The sequence below is a fragment of the Typopeltis vanoorti genome, chromosome 4, assembly GCF_054136105.1.
Source record: "Typopeltis vanoorti isolate ZY-2024b chromosome 4, IOZ_Tvanoo_1.0, whole genome shotgun sequence".
Classification (NCBI taxonomy): domain Eukaryota; kingdom Metazoa; phylum Arthropoda; class Arachnida; order Uropygi; family Thelyphonidae; genus Typopeltis; species Typopeltis vanoorti.
The window spans coordinates 92,955,627-92,974,732 of NC_143552.1; the positions used below are offsets into that span (position 1 = coordinate 92,955,627).

At 34.2% G+C, this 19,106-nt stretch overlaps 1 protein-coding gene across 2 annotated transcripts in view; it reads left to right on the forward strand.

Annotated features, from left to right (window-relative positions):
- LOC150107499 (uncharacterized) overlaps nt 1-19,106 on the forward strand; it is a 181,935-nt gene that overhangs the window by 94,708 nt on the left and 68,121 nt on the right. For both annotated transcript variants that reach the window (XM_090391919.1, XM_090391918.1), the window contains exons 10-19: nt 6-59; nt 160-213; nt 559-612; nt 3,061-3,117; nt 4,778-4,828; nt 6,004-6,057; nt 8,893-8,946; nt 11,358-11,411; nt 11,521-11,577; nt 15,606-15,659. In XM_090391919.1, the coding sequence (XP_090248045.1) occupies nt 6-59; nt 160-213; nt 559-612; nt 3,061-3,117; nt 4,778-4,828; nt 6,004-6,057; nt 8,893-8,946; nt 11,358-11,411; nt 11,521-11,577; nt 15,606-15,659 (543 nt within the window). The remainder of the gene's footprint in view (nt 1-5; nt 60-159; nt 214-558; nt 613-3,060; nt 3,118-4,777; nt 4,829-6,003; nt 6,058-8,892; nt 8,947-11,357; nt 11,412-11,520; nt 11,578-15,605; nt 15,660-19,106) is intronic.

Below are 19,106 nucleotides of genomic sequence, written 5' to 3' on the forward strand. Positions count from 1 at the left end.
TATAGGGATTGCAAGGGCCTGCCGGGCTACCCGGACTACCTGGGACGGATGGACCATTGGTATGTCCTTCTCATGTTCTTAACATTCTGTTAATATTATCATCTAAGGTGTTGTTTGTTTTTGTTCAATATGTATTAGATGACTATTTCTTCATTTTAGGGACCTCCAGGAGAAAGGGGAGAATTTGGATTTCCTGGAACCCCTGGAAAACTGGTATGTTCTTCATATTTCTCTCAAAAATCAGATAATATATATCTTTATTATCTTGTGTTGCTCACTTGGATTCAATTGCTATTAAAGATGAAGCTCTCGCTTAATTATTGCATATCATTCGGGTTATAGATAAAAAGATAAAAACATTTTATGTAATTGAGGTATGGTTTTCAAATATTAATAAAACAGTTTTAAAACATGCTAAAATATGCTTTAAATATAAATAAAAATCAAAGACATTAGTTTTCTATAGTGTTTCCATCGTATTCAACGCATTTATTTGCTTTTTAAATATGTAACATACAACTAAAAGTTTTCAAATAAATGCTATAATAATATTTTTAGGGACCGAAAGGCGAACAAGGAGAACCTGGTACGCGTGGCGAACCTGGACCGCCAGTGAGTATAAGTAATATTTATATAATTACACTTTATCTTTCTTTTCTCATTTTGTTATCTTTATTTACATACGATAGATGCAGATTTAAATATTAGATGATTAAATTGCTATGAAAATATGAATATATTTTATATTCATATACTGCCTGATTGAAAAATTAGAACGAATTCTCTCTTCGTTATCTTGTAAGATATTGTTGTTTGACGTGTATATGGTGGACACCTGTTCGCCAACGAAGAATGACTTAAGTGTCCGGAAAATCATAATACAGTAATTAAAGGGATGATGGAACTTGAACTCCTTTATCCAATTTAGATGTTCGGTTTATTTAATTTGTTTTCTTGTGAAACACTCCACACGTATAGATATGTTAGAATCAATTTGCGATTAATTTACTTAAATGAATCAGGACGGTGTTAGAATAACCCGAAACGTAGTCGGATTAAAATAATGTGTTTTTACTTGTAAACAGTTTCGAAAACTCATTTTCAGGATTCATCATTTCGATGTAAAACTTGGCTATATAAATTACGGCCTACTACAAGACACGGTAACAGATCATATGTTCTAAAAAAAGAAAGGATTTTGCAGCATCCGAAATATAATTTAAAGTCGGTTCTATAGTGATAATAATGCTTTCGGATCTTTCATTAAGAGATTTGAGGAACTTTTTTTTTTTTCAATTTACAACGCCTCTGTAGTGCAGTTAAAACAACCGATTCTCATTAAAAATATCTGGATTTGACTAAGAGGATCTATCACTATATATAAATGTTTCTCGTGTGCATTAGTGGAGGCATTAATTTCTGAAACAGTTTATCCCCCCCTCCCTCCCTCCCTCCCCCCAAAAAACATGGCTGTGAACACAAATAGAGAGAGAGAAAGATATGCGTGCTCGCAGTTTATAGGCGTAACACAGCCACCTAACTAATATCCTTAATTGTTTTGGAATAAGCAACCAACTAACAGCAAATTACTTAAAGATATATTTGAAACAAATGAGTCAAGGCATTGACCTCCAGGAAAGAAATGCATTATGGCATGATATTAATAATATGGCATGACTAAATATTGTTTTATTGCTCGGTAAATTTTATTGTCAAAGATATCAGTAGGCCCAATCCATGTCATATGAATACTTCCCATCCTACAGAATATATTCCATCTCCTGCACTTTGGGTACTGTTACACGAAGGTTCATCGCCAGGTGAACTGACACTGAAATCGAGAATGAGTGTCTGATTTCGTGCGACCTTCGTATTTTTACAAACCTAAACGTGAACCTGAAGTCTTCACACGGCTGTTGACGACAATGGACCGTATTCCCAATTTCCGCTTAAAAACCATCTTTGCGAATATGCTAACCACTTCTACGTATAGCTGATTAGCAATTAAACATGAAAATTCTTAATTCAGTGTTTCTCTATTATTCGTTCCTGCCATCGTTTGTGATATGACTTAGAAAATATAATGTATTTATATTTTCCTAGATCCTAGATTCCACAATATGGCGTCCTCGGAGTGTACCGCTCAGAGGATCAAACAGGTGGTGGTGGTCAGAAAGAGTGCTAGTCCTAGCTAGGTGGGGGGGGGGGGTCAGAGAGTGCTAGTCCTGGCTATGAGCGAGATGGGGAAGTCCAATAAATGTTGCAATTTGCATCCCTTGTGCGAGCTGCCATGGAGAAGGAAGTTTCACACTCTTAACGCATTTGGCCCAGCGCTTAACTGTGTGCTCACGCCAACAGACACATTTTTCGGACGAGTATGAATTTCCATCCGGCTCACATCTTCCACAGAAACATTGCCATTACTCTTTGCTTCTTGTGTTCCTCTAAGACATTTTAAACTGTGTGCTGCACACCAGTGGCGTACTCAGGATTTAATCTTGGGGGGGGGGGGGGTTAAGTAGACGATTTGAGAATACACACCACGCACGCATCGCATACGACCTATGACTGAGCACCTGCAATGATCGTCAATACATGAAACCCGTGATCTCCTCTGCTCCTGCTCGGACAAACGAAGTATCGCTCGATCCGCCCGAGCACTACTTCGTTCGTCTTCTGTTCACAGCGGCCGTGATTCCCAAGAGCTATAGAGTATTCCCACCTTATGTGACCGCTAATTCATAAGTAGTATAGAAATAGAAGACACAAGACAACCTAAATAAAAAAATAATAAATTTTAATTAGGAAAAGATTTTTGGAAATTTTTCTAGTGGTTTTTTTTTTTCCTTTTTCTTTGGGGCTGACCGAATGCAGCACAACCTACTGTAGGGTGAAACTAGAAACTACTAGTCAGTGACGTATCAGCTTTTTCACGCGTTAAAAAAATAAAATAAAATAAGTTTCAGTCCATCAGTATAAGTTGTTTGAATAGTTGTTTTAGAATATCTAATTGAACCGATAGACATGGTAATAATGAATATTTTTTTTTCTTTTGGAAAGGGCATAACAGGATCAAGGGGACCACGGGGACTCCCAGGCTCTAGCGAAGGTGTTCCTGTAAGTACTTCATGTTTAACCATAACCACTATTTTTTCTTTCTAATGACTCACCTCTTTTGAACAAAGTTTGCCTTTAATCTTAAGATCATCTGGAATAGATTGAAATTTGTTTTGTATATATATATCATTCAATATAATATACTGAATGATATATTATATCACTACAATTATTCAAAATAGTGGTGATTCTAAATGTAAATTTTGTAGTGATGATGAACAGCCTATTGGGTCTACTATTCCCATGGTGACCCAATCCACATGGCAGAGTGTATCTATACTTAGATGAATGAATGAATGTATGAAGGTGGAAGACAATCACAAACATCCATGCCCACAGTGGGATTCGAACTCGCAGCCTCTTGGCTGGAGAGCGGATACGCTAACCACGCGGCCAACCAGGCCGGCAAATTTCGTACTAACATTAGTAAAATAATATGTATTAAATATTACTATTCCATTTCCGGCTTTCTTACATCTTGCTGCTGAAAATTATTAATATATCGGGGTTGGGTTAAATATTCAGATGGCCTATTGTTTGTTGTGTTCATTGATTCGACCACTCTATGTTGATGCAAAATATGTATGGACACATCACCGTTATATTACAATTAAAGTCAAGGAAAAAATTTTGTCTCTGCAAATTAAATATATTTGCAGTAGTCTAGTTGACGCTTTTGGTCTCTGATAGCCAGACAAACTTCAGAATCTTTGAAGAAATACTCGTACTTGATAGAATGACTTGCAATTTCGCATGGATGCTTCTGACAGATGTACCAACTTAGAAATAAAAATTCTTGCAATAGTGTTGCCATCTATGGTCCAGGCCGAGAACTTTTCAGACTACCCTCGTATACTGTTCGCTTCTTATAATCGTTTATATTTTATAACAAGTAGGATACATTTATTCATACGGGAATAGTTTTCCTTTATAACCTCCCCATGCAATTATTTTTTAATTTGCAATTAGTTTACTACAAAACATTCTTCAGGACGATACTCCTGACATTTTCTTTTACATAATTAGTCATTTCTACAGCTCCAGGAGTTAATTTTTCGACTCATCTTAAATTAACACAATGGACATGATATTAGGGGTTGCAACCTATTCGCACTTTTCTTTCTCATTTTCAGTCAACACGCTGATATTTAGCTTATCAGGATTAATCTCATTAAAGTAAAAGGTTTACAATGATTTTACTTTTATTTATTTTAAGAATAAAAGCATGCATTACTTAAGGGAAATTAAAGTCTGATTAATTTTGTCAAACTCCCGTATTATATATTTATTTCGATGTTTATTTCTAGTGTCATCTCACACAATGTCAAATAATTTGCATATCATTTCTTCTATTTTTCCTTGTTTTATATTTAAATTTGTAAAAATATACAAAGTAGTGTACATTTCGATCTATTTCTATCCGTAGAAATGTAAAGAATTGAGCCAATAAAGAGAAAACCAAGTTTAATGTTTTATAATATGAGCTAGCAATATAAATGGTTAGCAGTATCAATATATGTGTAGCAGTGTGTATGGACAAAAGTATTTATCCCATGCATATTTTATTAGTTTTTATAAGTCTTTCCTTTAGAGATGTAATAAGATTTTCCGGTTGCCTTATTCCAGATCTCTTTTCTAATTGTATTTTTTTCCTCCAAAGGTTGAGGGCCCACCTGGACCTCCAGGAAATATAGGCCCATCTGGTCCACCGGTATGTATCCATATACTGTTTATGTTACTATAATAAAGTGACAGTAGTTTATGAAATGTCATCCAACGTAACACAACTATCCTATTTTCATAATACTGTATAAATTTGATTATTTAATATACTCACCTCCCTTTATTTTGATCTAGTTGAGCCAAAATTAAGTTGAGACCTTAAACAATATAAAATTATATTCCTAAATTTTGACCAAAAGGATTGAAATATGTGACCTTTATCGGTACTGTTTTGCCTTGAAGGCCATGTTGCTTATAACAGTATTACTTGTTTTGAATTTATAAGTGGATATTAACAAACAAGCAAAGCATTGACGTTTAATTTTTGTTTTGACGGATATTTAATTTCAACGAGCGTACAGTTAGTAGTGACCTTCCACTGTTCCTACGACTGATTCCAAAGTGCTATTCTCAGCCCTGAAGCATCGTATACTAGAAGCTCAATGATGCATAATATAAACCTGCCAATCATTCACGCAGGCAGCGATAAAGTGAATGGTTAACGACAGACTATCTTCACAGTTATAACGATGATTAAGACGCGCAGATGTCATCGGAACGCTTTGATAACATCAGCTGTTTTATCCTGGCTTATAATAATCTGTGCCGCCATCCTTGTTTGTGTTCGTGGTGCAGAACGTGGGTTGTAAAGTTTCAATAAGTCATGATGGCTTCATCGTATTCCTTGCTGGTTCAATTCATTTACCTTGAGCTGACCGAAAACGGGAAATATCGTAATAATATAACAAGGTCGTACTACGTGACATCCCGGGTGGTCTTATGACGAAATTTCATGGTCAGAAGAGTGAAGTGTTTTATGCTTAAATAAACGACTTTTTCTTTATTTTTTTTAACTTCTTTCAAAATTTATTTCCTGCTTTGCAGTTCTGACAACTTCAGTATAATGGTTATAAATCATACTGATTTGGAGATTAAGTTTTATTGTTGACTTATAAAAAAAAAAAAGGAGCTGGAAGGTAACAAGAACTGTACATGACATATTAAAACACGTTACATAAAATAGTACACAATAATATACACACGTAACATGTATTTTTATGAAACAGAATTACGAAACATTAAACATACACCTGTGTGAAATTAAATTATTTAAAAACATTCTGTAATCTACTTGTTACGAACAAATAAATTATTTTATTTTAGGGCGAACAAGGAATTCAAGGTGCTGTAGGCCCTCCTGGAGTTGAAGGACAAAAGGTAAGACTTCAGCGATTTTACTTGTACATTATGGATTTAATTTTAATAACAATAATGGAATTTCTAAGAGTTAATCATTAATTAATTATTATTTCAACTATTTTCGAAACACTGCGCAGTTATTTTTAGAAAAAGCATATGGTGTTTTAACTGTCATTAATAACATTATATATCATGTATCAGTTGATTCACAATACTATATCAATTGCTAAATATAATATCCGACAATAAAATCAGAATCATCTCGTTTTCATTCGGTTTTTTAAACCACCTAATCATATTTTACTACCAAATCGAATATTTAAATTTCTCCAAATTTAATTTTAAACCCACTTCTCTGTCTATTGCTTCAAACCTTTTTTTTTAAGTTATCTCTGTGAAGACATTTGTCATCCGAACAATCACCAACGCTACACAATTTTGCATCATCATCAACAAAGATGATGCATAGCGGTGCAATGTCATGATTATCATTACATTGCATTAATGTTGCAATGTAAAATATTCGGAAGTGGTTTGCTGTAAGTCCAAACCCAAACCTTAAGGATGTTTGAAGTGATTTGAAAATTTTATATTTAGTCTATAGACAGCGTTTCGAAATTATTTTTTTTTCTTGCCTACGATGCGATACTAACACGAATATCTTGTAGTCTAATAGCTTTTGGTAAGCAGAATTTACATTAACCGAAAGAGAAAAAAATTACATTTAATACTTAAACATAAATCATTGATAAGTGTTGAATAACAAAGGTCCTAAAACTGAGCCCTCGCGAACTCTGTTTCTTACCGCCTGACCCCATAAAGTCTCCTCTTCTTTTTGTTGTCGGTCTGTCAACATTTAACTAAATAATTATCAATGCTCAGTTGACTCATTTTAATCAGCAGTTCATATGTGGGCCACTATCAAACACTTCACAGAAATCTGAATAAATCATGTCATAGTCATTGCAGAAATATATTTCAGTCGTCACCTCTTCATAAAAAAAGTTAACACATTTGTCAAAATCATCAGATAACTATATGAATATACTGAAACTATATGTACTTTACTTCTATTTTACTTCTATTTATAGAAGTATTTAGAATTGTTCTTAGCATTCTTAGCCAACTGCTAATGTCTATTTCAGTTTTGAAATACTTTAATTTTTTTGGTTGAAGGAATAAATATTTCGCCACTTGAATTGGTTTTCCAAAAGTTTCCTCTCAAGACATGCTTATTCAGAATCAAATGCGTCACCGTGCAGGCTGACAAACTCATGATTATGTTTCCAGAAGCGTCTTTAAATGGCACAGATAAGAGAAGGCATTCAAAGAGTAGTTCAGAGCCATGTGTGATATATCGCACTCGTCTTTTGAAACAGTGTTTTAACACCCATGTTACATTGTTTACACGGCCTATAACATTCATATAGGCTGAATAAACAGATAGTGGGTGGTCTGCCTACATTCATTTAGTGAAGGAAGCTTCTTCACAGTTATTTATAGAGGGAACGGTGCATTCACTTTCTCGAGTACATTAAAAAAGAAAGAAAAAAAGCCTGCAAACATGACGATTCTTTGAGGACAAAATCTTTATATAAGATCACAGAAACTTTGCTTCTTGGAAATCTCACGAATAACATCTGTTGAAGTATTTTAACCAACTTGTCGAATGAAGGCTGATGGAAACAACATGGACACATATATGACACTAAGAATGCCTGTGATTCTAGAGATAATTCTTATGTGTTCTTTTTTCCACTTTAGTGAAAAGAAAACATCTAAGAATACATTGTGGATGATTTCATGTTTGCTGCTTTGCATGCATGAAGATCCCATCGCAAATGTAGCTTCAAATACATCATCCTTTTAGACGTGTTCCCTGTCTCATTCCTAAGAAAGCATAGCGAGCATGTCATAAAAGCGACCAAGTTGTAGTAGAATCTTCGGACTGCTTTAACATATAAGAACTTTTACAAACTGAAATAGAAGTTACGGTTATATTATTGTCGATTACTATAATTAAAGCATTTGCAATATGATGGGAAATACCGTCACAACGAACTAATTTTAATAAATATTTCTGTCATTAGTTTTACTGTAAACCACGGTTTCATTTACGGTATTCAATTTCAGTAATTATCTCATGTTATTCGAATTGAACTCCTTTACAACTAAGTTTACAGATTAACAATATAAAAATTAGCGAAATCTAATGCATCTGTTTTCTTTTTCTTCTTTATGCATTCGATTTTATGATTTGTTTATATGGAATGTTGTCTTTTCATTTGCATTTATCAAGGCTTATGACAGCGGAAAAAAATCTTTGTGCCTTTCCAATTAAATGTGTATCTCATGTAAAAGTCTTTCTTGATCTTTCTCGTTTATAATATTCGCTTGAGAATGTGGAAAGAGAAATCGAAGAAGTAAATCAAATATTACAATCATTCTTATCACATTCGAACTTTTTCAACTGAACATTGAATGTTAACAGAAACAATGATATTACTTTCTTTAATAACAAACTGATCAGATCACAACTCAACAGGCACTGCATTCTTCCTCATACTTCCCTTCAAAAACCTTCTACAAACATATAAATAGACATGTTTGTAGAAGCTTGTCTTTAATTGGTTTCAAAAAGAACATCCGTTTACAAAAACAAAACTCGAGTTTCAGATGTTATCAGTTAGATAACAGTGTCAGGGATGAACTGCTGAAAGAAAAAAAGAAAGAAAGTTATAAAATGTTTTAATAGGTTTTTAAAATAGCATATACGAGTATATCATCGTATATCAACTCGTTTTCTTTATTTTTTTTCTTTATTTATGTTAAATTTTTTTCGCAATTTTTCAGGGAGAAAAAGGATCACGGGGTGAACGAGGTTTACCTGGAAGAAGAGGACCAGCAGTAAGTATTACTCCAAGATGTTATAATATTTATAACTATATTATATATACAATCATATATAGTATGTCTAGTACAGCATGAAATACAAGCAAGAATAAAAAAGATGACAGGCGATTTGTCACATCCAGCCAGTGTGCTAAATCTCCTGTCATGAAGAAGTATTTCGTTATAAAACATGAGCAATATTCGTCCCACGTTGCCCATTTTATGCTTCCCTAGAAATATTTTCCAGACACTAAAACGGAGCAGTTTGAAATCTTTTGATAAGCTATAAAATCTTCCATTGTATTTGAGAGTTAGTTTTTCTTTTTTAATATTTTACTGGATTTCGATAGTACAGAAGAGGGTTCTATATTGCTCCATATTTAATTCTACCCTGGAATAATAATTTCACTTAGAGCTCAAATCTTGTTAACACTAAGTATAAAGCTATGCGATATCAAAGTAAGGTTATAAAGTTTCTTGTCATCAGTTGACCGATATACTTCACAAGTTTAATAAATCGTTAAATATGCATTAGTTCAATTAGGCTGTATATTCCTGAACAATTATGTAGAATTAAATTTAGTATTTTAATATAAACTAAATTAAATTTAATTAATATTTAGTTAGCATGAATTACTAATTTAATCATATGCAAATTCTTTCTTTCCCTGCGTTTAACATATGAAACTTAACGAATGATTTGAAACTGTAATTAAAGGAAAATTACTATATGCATCGTTTTCTCTTTGTAATAGATCGAATCGCCAGTGAATATTAGCATATGATTTATCATATGCTAATATTCACTAGCGATTCGTTCATAGACTCTTTCATATACAAATGAAAGAGTCCTGTGGAAATGTCATTTGCATCCATAGTGCTAGACCGCCCGAAGAAAGACCGTTGTAAATTCGATTCTAGTTGCCGAGTAGAGATAATTTTTCTAAACCTTTCTTCAATCGATTTTCGAGTTAGCTGATCTTTTGCACGAGAAAGTAGCTTTTTTTTTCCCTCCCGGAAACGTTTTCATTCCCGCAACTCAAGAAAATCTACCACACTACTTTCAGACATTAATATATAGTATTAGGGTTAGGATGGTAGTTTGCGTACTATCGTCCCCAGATGCCAATTTAAAAAAATCATTGATGGTGTTGGGCCAGCTATCCGTGATTAGCTAAGGGTGAAACTGTCTGCTCCTCAGTTTCCAAAACGGTAAGGCTATCTAGCCTGGCCTGCTCCCTTTCGGGAATAGAAGGCGTTAGAGGATTATTATCAGTAGGGTTTTTTTTTTTTTTTTGATAATTTTTCCTGCAAGCTGGTGAAACTATACTAGTGTAGTTTCTCGTCCAAAAAATTGTTCCTTTTCAGTTCCTATTCATGCCGAACAATCAAGTGTTACACAATCTTGAGAGTCCTAAAGTGCCACACCAAGCAACTGCGGATGATCGGTAAGTGCCGAAAGGTCTACAGAGTTGAACTCGAATTTGAACCGCTCTTGACATCATTATGCCCTGCATTCTACCATTCGAAGTATCGGGTCGGTGAAAATCAACGACATTGTAGATTATCCTTGTATTTCACACGGAATCGCTTAGGTAATTATCAGTGGCGGCTCGTGGCTTGAAATCGTGGAGGTGTTGCAACTTTCGAAATATACATACACACTGTAAGTACAGTGTATACGTCTTTGGATAAAATATCAGAATTATGGTAAAAATTTAAAAAAAAATTAAACATGATAAATATTGTTTATTATCGATAAATTAGACAGTTTGGTATAATTCAAAATTGCTTTAAAATAAAATCCATTCCTTTAATGTAATTAAAGGAATGGATTTACAATTTTTGGACATTACAATTAAATCCTTTAATTGTAGTGCTCAAATATTTAAAGAGACGGAATAAACACGATAACCACTACGAACACTCCACTACTGGCGCAAGCTGCATATAAACAACAGTGGAACTGCGCAGTGGACAGTGCCGCATTGCGCTAATAGCTCGCATCTCACTATGACTTGCATATGCTTGCGCGCGTAGCAATATGGCACAGTGCTGTTATCGTCCTTCGCCCTCCTAAGTGCTACAAGATGGATTTTTATTATTTTTTATACAAAATAAGAGAATTGCATTGGATTGTTGATGATAAAATTAAATATTACAAGCAAATATAAATAAATTAATAAATATATTTATATATCAAAAAAATTGGGGATGCTGCAGTTTCGTAGTGCCTATGCACGAGCTGGCCCATGGTTATTATGCCATTGCAAGCCTGTGGCAATGCTTCATGGCAGCGGTCAAATTCCATTTTATGATGAAACGATGAAACAAATATCTTAACAAAAATTACTTTTTTATTTACTCTCGTACCTTATAATATCTCTAATTCCGTGCACTCACTTAGATCTGCTATTATGTTTCAGGGTACTACAGGAATTCAGGGAATTACTGGTAAACCAGGAATAGTTGGGCCCCCTGTAAGTAAATGTTTTTTTTCCTTAAACTCATTCTGAAAACGAATATCATTGCTAAAGAAACATCTTTTGATTAGCTGAGGAATTTTAGCATCTTGTTCGTATTGTTTAGGGACCACCAGGGAGAGATGGCTCACCTGGCACAGCAACAAATGTAGCTACAATACCGGTAAGTATCGAAAAAATCACTTTTTTAATCATTATTTCTCATTGCGAGCAAATGACTATAAAACTATGTGTTTAAACAATTCCTCAACTTGTTCGTATTTAATATAAATGTTAACTAATTTTCATTATTCTAATTATTTTATTCTGAGAATTTATCCTATTATGTTTGGTTGGAAATACCTGGATTCGTATCCCCTCAGTTAAAAAAAAACACACTCAGTTAACAGACAGTTAGCCTCATTAACCTCAGTTCCTTCTGTACAACCTGATTCAAACGAGCCTTACGTTTATAATTTAACTTTCGCTTCTAACCCAAAAGTTAATAGTTCAAGCTCAGCATAACGATTTAGATTTCGAGTCTCATTGTCACATGGAAATTTATAAATATCTTGCGATGATAGCGACTCAAAATTGATCGTAAAATCACCATGTTTATTTCTGAAAGCAGCGCTTCTTGATGATTTAACCAGCGAGAGAGAGAGAGAGAGAGGTGTTAAAGGCTGTCACATTAATCAAGAATGCATCCATCAGAATCCAGAATAATGGTCATTGGGATCAACTATTGCTATTGCTCATTAAAAGATGGAATCATAATGAAGACCAAAAAATGGCAGTCAGGCAGACTGATCATGTGAACTAACAGAATGAGAGAAGAGAGGGTGTCGAAATCAGATTGTACATTTCTCCATTCGTAGTTCAGCGGATTCACTGCTTCCGGAGGTAGGAAATTTATAGCAGAGGTTTTGTGCTGGAGCATTATGCGTTAAACTCCATAGTCTGCATACAAATTAAACGTTACCCAACACAATATAAAGATTCGACTGAGGTAGCGCACAGCCGGTTTCATTAGATAATAGCCTACTGGAAAGTTACGGTATGGAATAACAACTCATTAAATGCAATGTAAAATTAAATGCCACTTGCCAGGCGAACGTTATTTACCAGAGTGTATCACACCAACTGTTTAGGATGGCGATGCTGGTGTTAATGGCATGCGGATTATTCTCCCAAAAATTAGCACTAAATTATGTTGCCATTTTACATAATTCCGTTTCTTGAACTGTAGCGACTCTATTGAAATATTACTGCATCATAATTATCGCTGTGGTTATTGGAATAACATCCTTAAATAATGTTGACTTAGAAGAAAAGATAATTACACTGCCAGTTTTGATTTCTTGCTAATAAAGCCATAAATATCTTAAACATGATGGGGGAAAGAACTACATGCACAAAAAGGCACCTATAGTTAATAATATTCACTATGAGTCATCCGTTTAAGTAAATGAAGATACGTAGGTAATAATTAAGAGGAAAATAAATAAATAAATCACATTAACAATGACTACAGCTGTGAGTGTCAGCAAAGAGTTGGGGAAAAAACCACCTTACCGGCCATTATGGATCAAATACGCATCCTCGTACGCTTCGTATCCATCATATATTTCAATGTAATATCAATGGTATTACAATTTTAATATGCACTTCGCATCCATGATAACCTTGACGTCTCTAGACGTCTTGGCCGGCAGCGTGGTTTATTGCAAATGTCTTCCGCTTACTTTTCATTATTGTAAAATTTAAAGAAAGTGTTATGCGTGCATCAGTCTCTTTGCTAAGTGTAAACGAATCAAAGAGAGTGCCAGTTCCGAAAGTTCTTGAGACATCCACTCATTCTTATTAGAAAGTGATTTCAAGGTCATTGGAATGCGTGATGTAGCTTAGCTGTTCGACATGACGTGCAAGGGCGTCTCATTCATGGTTTATGCAAATCGAACGAGAAGACCTTGGAACTACTCTATTTGCATCACAATCTATACGTGAAAATCACTTCTGCTAGTGAGAAATCATGTTTCACTTTGACGTTTATTGAGTACGCGTTAGCTGCAGTCTTACAGTAATAGTCATTTTTCACCTGTAGCTTTTTGAATAGTAAATCATTCTTTGATGCGATTGAATATAAGAACGTTTTAAAATAGACTTTTCGTTTATTTATTTCACAACTTTTATTTTTTTTTCTGTAATTGTCAATACTTCATCACAGAAACGGACTAGAAAAATAAATTTGTGAAATAAACACAATCACATACGCTGCCCTCACATACTAAATGATACTAATTAGGTTTAGGTAAACCAAAAAATGCAAACAACAACAAATTAGCATTTCGTGTATAGTCAAATAATATGTTCAAGACTACAAGGCAAGTGTGGATCAATATCGACCATTTGCTAATTTCTGGGGATGGTAAATGGCCTATTTTTTGGTGGGAGGAAAACGAAGCCCAGCAACGAAATCCAGAAAAATGCCATTGTCTTAGACTTGCTAAGCCATCTTCAGTAGATAAGCCAAATTATGAGTTAATCTGGCGGTATATATAAACTACCTGTTTCATCGTCCGTTTTTATCATTATTTATTTTTTTATTTTTTTTGACCGACCAACTGGTTTGTGTACACATTAATGTCTTAAATGTCAAGATTTTTTTTTTTAAAAAAGCGTTGATGTTAATAAGGAATCAATATCAGAAAGTAAAACACCGAATTCTCTAACGTCAGATAAAGCTTGACAGTTGCACAACAAAAGTCCATAGATATATTAGCTTAGGTTCATTTTTTTCCGTTGTTCGTTTCAGCTGAGATAGATGATTTAGTTACGATAGATAATTGAGAATATATTGTATACCATTTCAATGAATTAGAAAATCTTAAACAGAAAAATACCGATGTACTTTTTAAATGTTGATATTGCACGCTAAAACATTTTTCTGTGCTACTGTTATCGATCCAGAAAAACCCCAAGAAAGAAAATTATATCGTTGATAAATGTTAGATATTTTGGCTCGCCCAAAATCATTTATTGCTGTCATCATGATAAATTATAGGTAACGTGACAGGCATGTCTCGTGTCAACTGTGCATGAGCCAGTAATTTCAACTTTTGTCGAACTGTTACAGTTTATTCGAGTAGTGAAGTAAGAATCAAACGTTCAGCTTTTTCCAGTTTAAGTAAGTGGAAATTTAATAACTGGGTTTTCTCCACTTCTATTACCAAAATATTGACGCTATTAACTGTATATTGTTTAATACAACTGGAAAAGCCTCAAACTTCAGTATGAGCAATTATATGATACATTTGGATTCATTTGTGTCACGATGATTCGGAACACTAGCATACTGACTCATTTATAAATTATTTTTAAACATGCAATTCTAAATTAAAATAAACTTTTAACCTTAAATGTCACGTATTTATAAAAAATGTTATTCTATATTTTTAAGTTTGAAGCAATATTTAAAGACCTAAACTCTCCTTTATTGTTAATCAGAACAAAATTTGTAGTCTCTGCTCTGAAATTAACTAAATAAAAAACATGCGTACAACTGCCTATTCCTGTGTCTCTAAAAGATGCACGTTTTACACCTCTAGCCGGTTAGAGCGTTAGTGAGGACAACGACCATGAATTACTCCTGCCTAAAATGACTGGTAAAAATATTCCGAGTATTTCAACCGCGTTTTAGGACGTGGAATGTTTTAGAATGATTGACAAAACCAAAAATAGCCGGTAAAGAAGACAACGTTCTTCTTATCTTCCAGAAATAACTCTTTAGTTTCTAGTTTTAGTTACGTGCTGCAATTTTCTAAAGTGAAGGATGAAAATAGTTTCAAAAATGAAATGTATTGTTAATAAATTAAAAAAAATAATAATAAAGCCAGTCATGTTAAGAATGAGGATGTGTGAAAGTGAAAGCGTCTGTTTATCGCGGGACAGGAGCCAAAATAGCTTGGGCATCTATTCTTATAGTATCTATTTCTCAAATTAGTTATTTTTACATCTGTGTTAAATGTCTCATGTAGAGAGTGAGGTTTAATCCCTCTAGTTAGGCAAACAAAACGAACTACCACTTTTATCTTAATGAATGTTAGAAAAAAAGCATAGTTCAAAGTTATATGCTGTCACGTTGAATAAATCTGATTAATATACGAGTCGAAAATGTTTGTTATGTATAACAAAATCTAATATCTATTTCAGGGTTCACCAGGCATACCAGGAGAACCCGGTGATGTTGGAAAACCAGGACAAAAGGTATGAATGTTTTTGTTTTTGTAATTCCAAAACAAAATGGTTTACCTAGCAACTAATCCTCTTCAATCTTCCAACATGTAATTTGAATGATACCCTTAAAGGGCATGCCAAACATAGTGTGAAGATGAAGAGCTTTCTCTCATCTTCGGGGTACAGAAGTAAAGTAGTTCTCCAGGCTGTCCGCCACTTAGCCTGCAGAACCTAACCTGGTATCTGCGCTTTTAAATATCTTCCCGATCAGCTACTGCATAATCGCACCGTCAGGTCGCTCTTGATAGGAGGCCTTGTAATAGTATGCAGGGACACCGTTGAAGCCGCATTATGGCCTGGAGACTGGATGCTCTTCATATGGACAACGTTATGAGTTTACTCCTCCCACTCTATGTTCCTCTGCTCTTTGTTCTCTTCGACTATTAAATACCATCATAACAATGAATTCAAATAGATAAAGTTTAAACTATGGTTAAAATAAAATAAAAAGATTACCTCAAAAATAAAAAAAATAAAAACTCAAAAACATTACAAAAAAAAAAATCCAACATTGACTTAACCAGCATTTATGGCAATAAACATTAATCTAAAAAAAGGTGCATCGTCACCTATAGATATCTAAATTAGGTCTCTTTTTTGACAACGAATCCCAAATTACTACCACAACAACGCTATCTAAAATATATTCTTTTAATTCCACCATAAGGGTTAGTATTTATGCCTTCACGCAATCGACACGATATTCCCTGTTCGTAGATCATATCAATTTCCTCTTTTTTAAATATTCTGTGGCTTAAGACTTCTTTGCCTCAATATGTATCATTCATCTGTTGTCTCTACCATCCCCCCCCCCTAAACTCTGAAAATTATTCTGACCTCGTTGAATACTTATCTTTTAAGCATGATTTCCTGGACTGCAGGAAATCATGCTTAAGTTTTCTGGTTAAGCTTTTCTTAACCTGTCCACTTGATAATTCAGATCATAACCTCATGAATTTCATCTCTAGCAGAAAACCCTCCTCTAAACCATTCTCAACCTGGTATGTCGACAGAATAACAAATACTTTCCATGGCCAGACTCTTCCTTAAATCCTGATACTTGTTATGACCGTGTTAAGAAATTATCCACGTTGAAATGTAGATCTTCGTTTCCCACTCTGTTTAAAATTCCCGCTGTCAAACTATGGTTTTCCAACAAAAAAAAGAGAAAAAACTCCAGCTTTATCTACAGTTTACACTGAAACCCAAACTCTTCCCTTAGCATAGGCGGCGAGTTTTATACATTTAGTCCTTTCAGAGGTAGACTCTGCACCGATAAGACTAAATGTATAAAACTCGCCCCTGTGCCAATGGTATTCATGCCTGGTCCCTTGCATTCTGCCGATCTGTGCTCACCTCTCTCTCTCTCTCTCTCTCTCTCTCTCTCTCTCACACACACACACACACACACACACACACACACACACACACACACACACACACACAGATGGCAATATTGCCGAATCGTCTAAAAATAAAGCTGACCTCCTGGCATCATGCTACATCCAAATCCTGCACAGACAATAAAGATAAATCATCTCTAGCTTTATTTATAACATTCATTCCATATTATATTCCTTGCCTCCCTAGTCTTCCTCCAGAAAGTCATCAGAAGAATCTTAAACAACTTTTGAACTTCTGGCTCATCTACGGCTGATTAAAAAAAAAAGGGGGGGGGGGAGCGTGTACCATCAACCTGTCGACCTTTCTGTCTAAAGTAATGATTTTAGACAGAGCATAGACTTTTTCAAGCCATTAACCATGCGATCCTGGGTTACGTCTCAGGTTCACTTCTGATTTTCATGTTGGTTTTAACGATTCATTTCTTATGTATTCCCTATTATTACACGATCCCCGGTTATACTCAAAAATTCGCATATTTATGTGTTTTTAAAGAGTTAGCGTATGTTGATACGCTTTTAATTTGCTGGAAACATTCCATTAGTTTATATGGGTAATACAAACTCTATGATCAGAACGAAGAGAGCACTAAAGCTCCCAAGGATAAATCCAGAAAACTTCTCGTTTCTCAAAATTTATATATCCTCCAACAAGGATGTCCTTAATTCTAAACAATCTGTAAATAGATAGGTTACTAATTGTCTCCAAAATAACATTGACTCTCTCCCTTTTCAGGTGTAAATCCAATAAATATATCATTAATGACTAGCTTAAGCCATAATAAACAATAATGACACCCCCCATACACACACACTAGCGAATAAATCTACTTTCTAAAGTGAATCCCAAAAATCATTTGTGATTCACTTTAGATCCGAAATGAATCCCAAACATCATTTGGATATTCGGTACACTCCAGGACCTGAAACTATAAAAAGTGTTTCTTAGCTTTAGTTTCAATATTATTCGTATCGTCAAGTATTCTTCGTAAATCTGCCATCGTTTAAAGCTCAGCGATTCTCTATAAGTGCCACTGATCATCTTCTATTTTCCTGAAACGATTATATACTTGAGCTATGAAAACAAAGCTAAGTACGTTTGTCAACAGTTTTATTACACAAATAATATTGTTATGAATATCCCGGAATATAAGTATACAATGTAAAACGAATCCTTAAATTATTTTTCAACATTAATTTCAACCTAGACGAGGCGTTTGCCCTATTGATCTAATAATTTTTAATTTTATTATCAAAGAATATAACTAGCTTCCCACGAAAACATTGGTGAACTATCAATGAGGACCTGACTAGGACTGAAGAAAAGATCATGTACTATTCGTCTTCAGCAACTGAGATATGGAATTACATCTGTCGCCAGCTATTTGTCACAAGACAAGAGTTCAGGGTATTTCAACAACTTTTGACTTTGTTTACAATGGTGTTGCGATATGATTTGAAAACGACAAGTTTAGCCGGCACCTTCTTCTGGGATATACAACTTTTATGTCATAAAAATGTCATAAAAAGAGAGATCTTTGCTTATTTCTCTCTACAAAGGAATACAACATGATTCCTTTGTAGGTTAAAGGATATGATTTTGTTATATAAAATGTCCATATGATGAATTTATTGGCTTGTAGCTGAGAAAGCACTGTTTCGCCTAAATGCATGAAATATAAAGCATCTTTCATGATCCATATTTAACCACTCTACCGGCGATAACTGGCAATTTTCCAAGACTTCATATTGCAAAAAAATTACAATTATTGACTATCACTATATAATTTCAGAATTAAGGTATAAGTTTGATTTAAAAGAACCTTTTAGAATACGAACTGCTAACTAATGTTACAGAGAGCATTAAACTAGGAATCAAAGGTATAAACTCTCTCTCTCTCTCTCTCTCTCTCTCTCTCTCTAAGCATTTTCATCCAGATATTTAAAAAGAATGTTGTTGTTTTTTAGAATATAGTGTTGGTTCATTAACTTGAATGATGCTGAAATTTAATCTTAA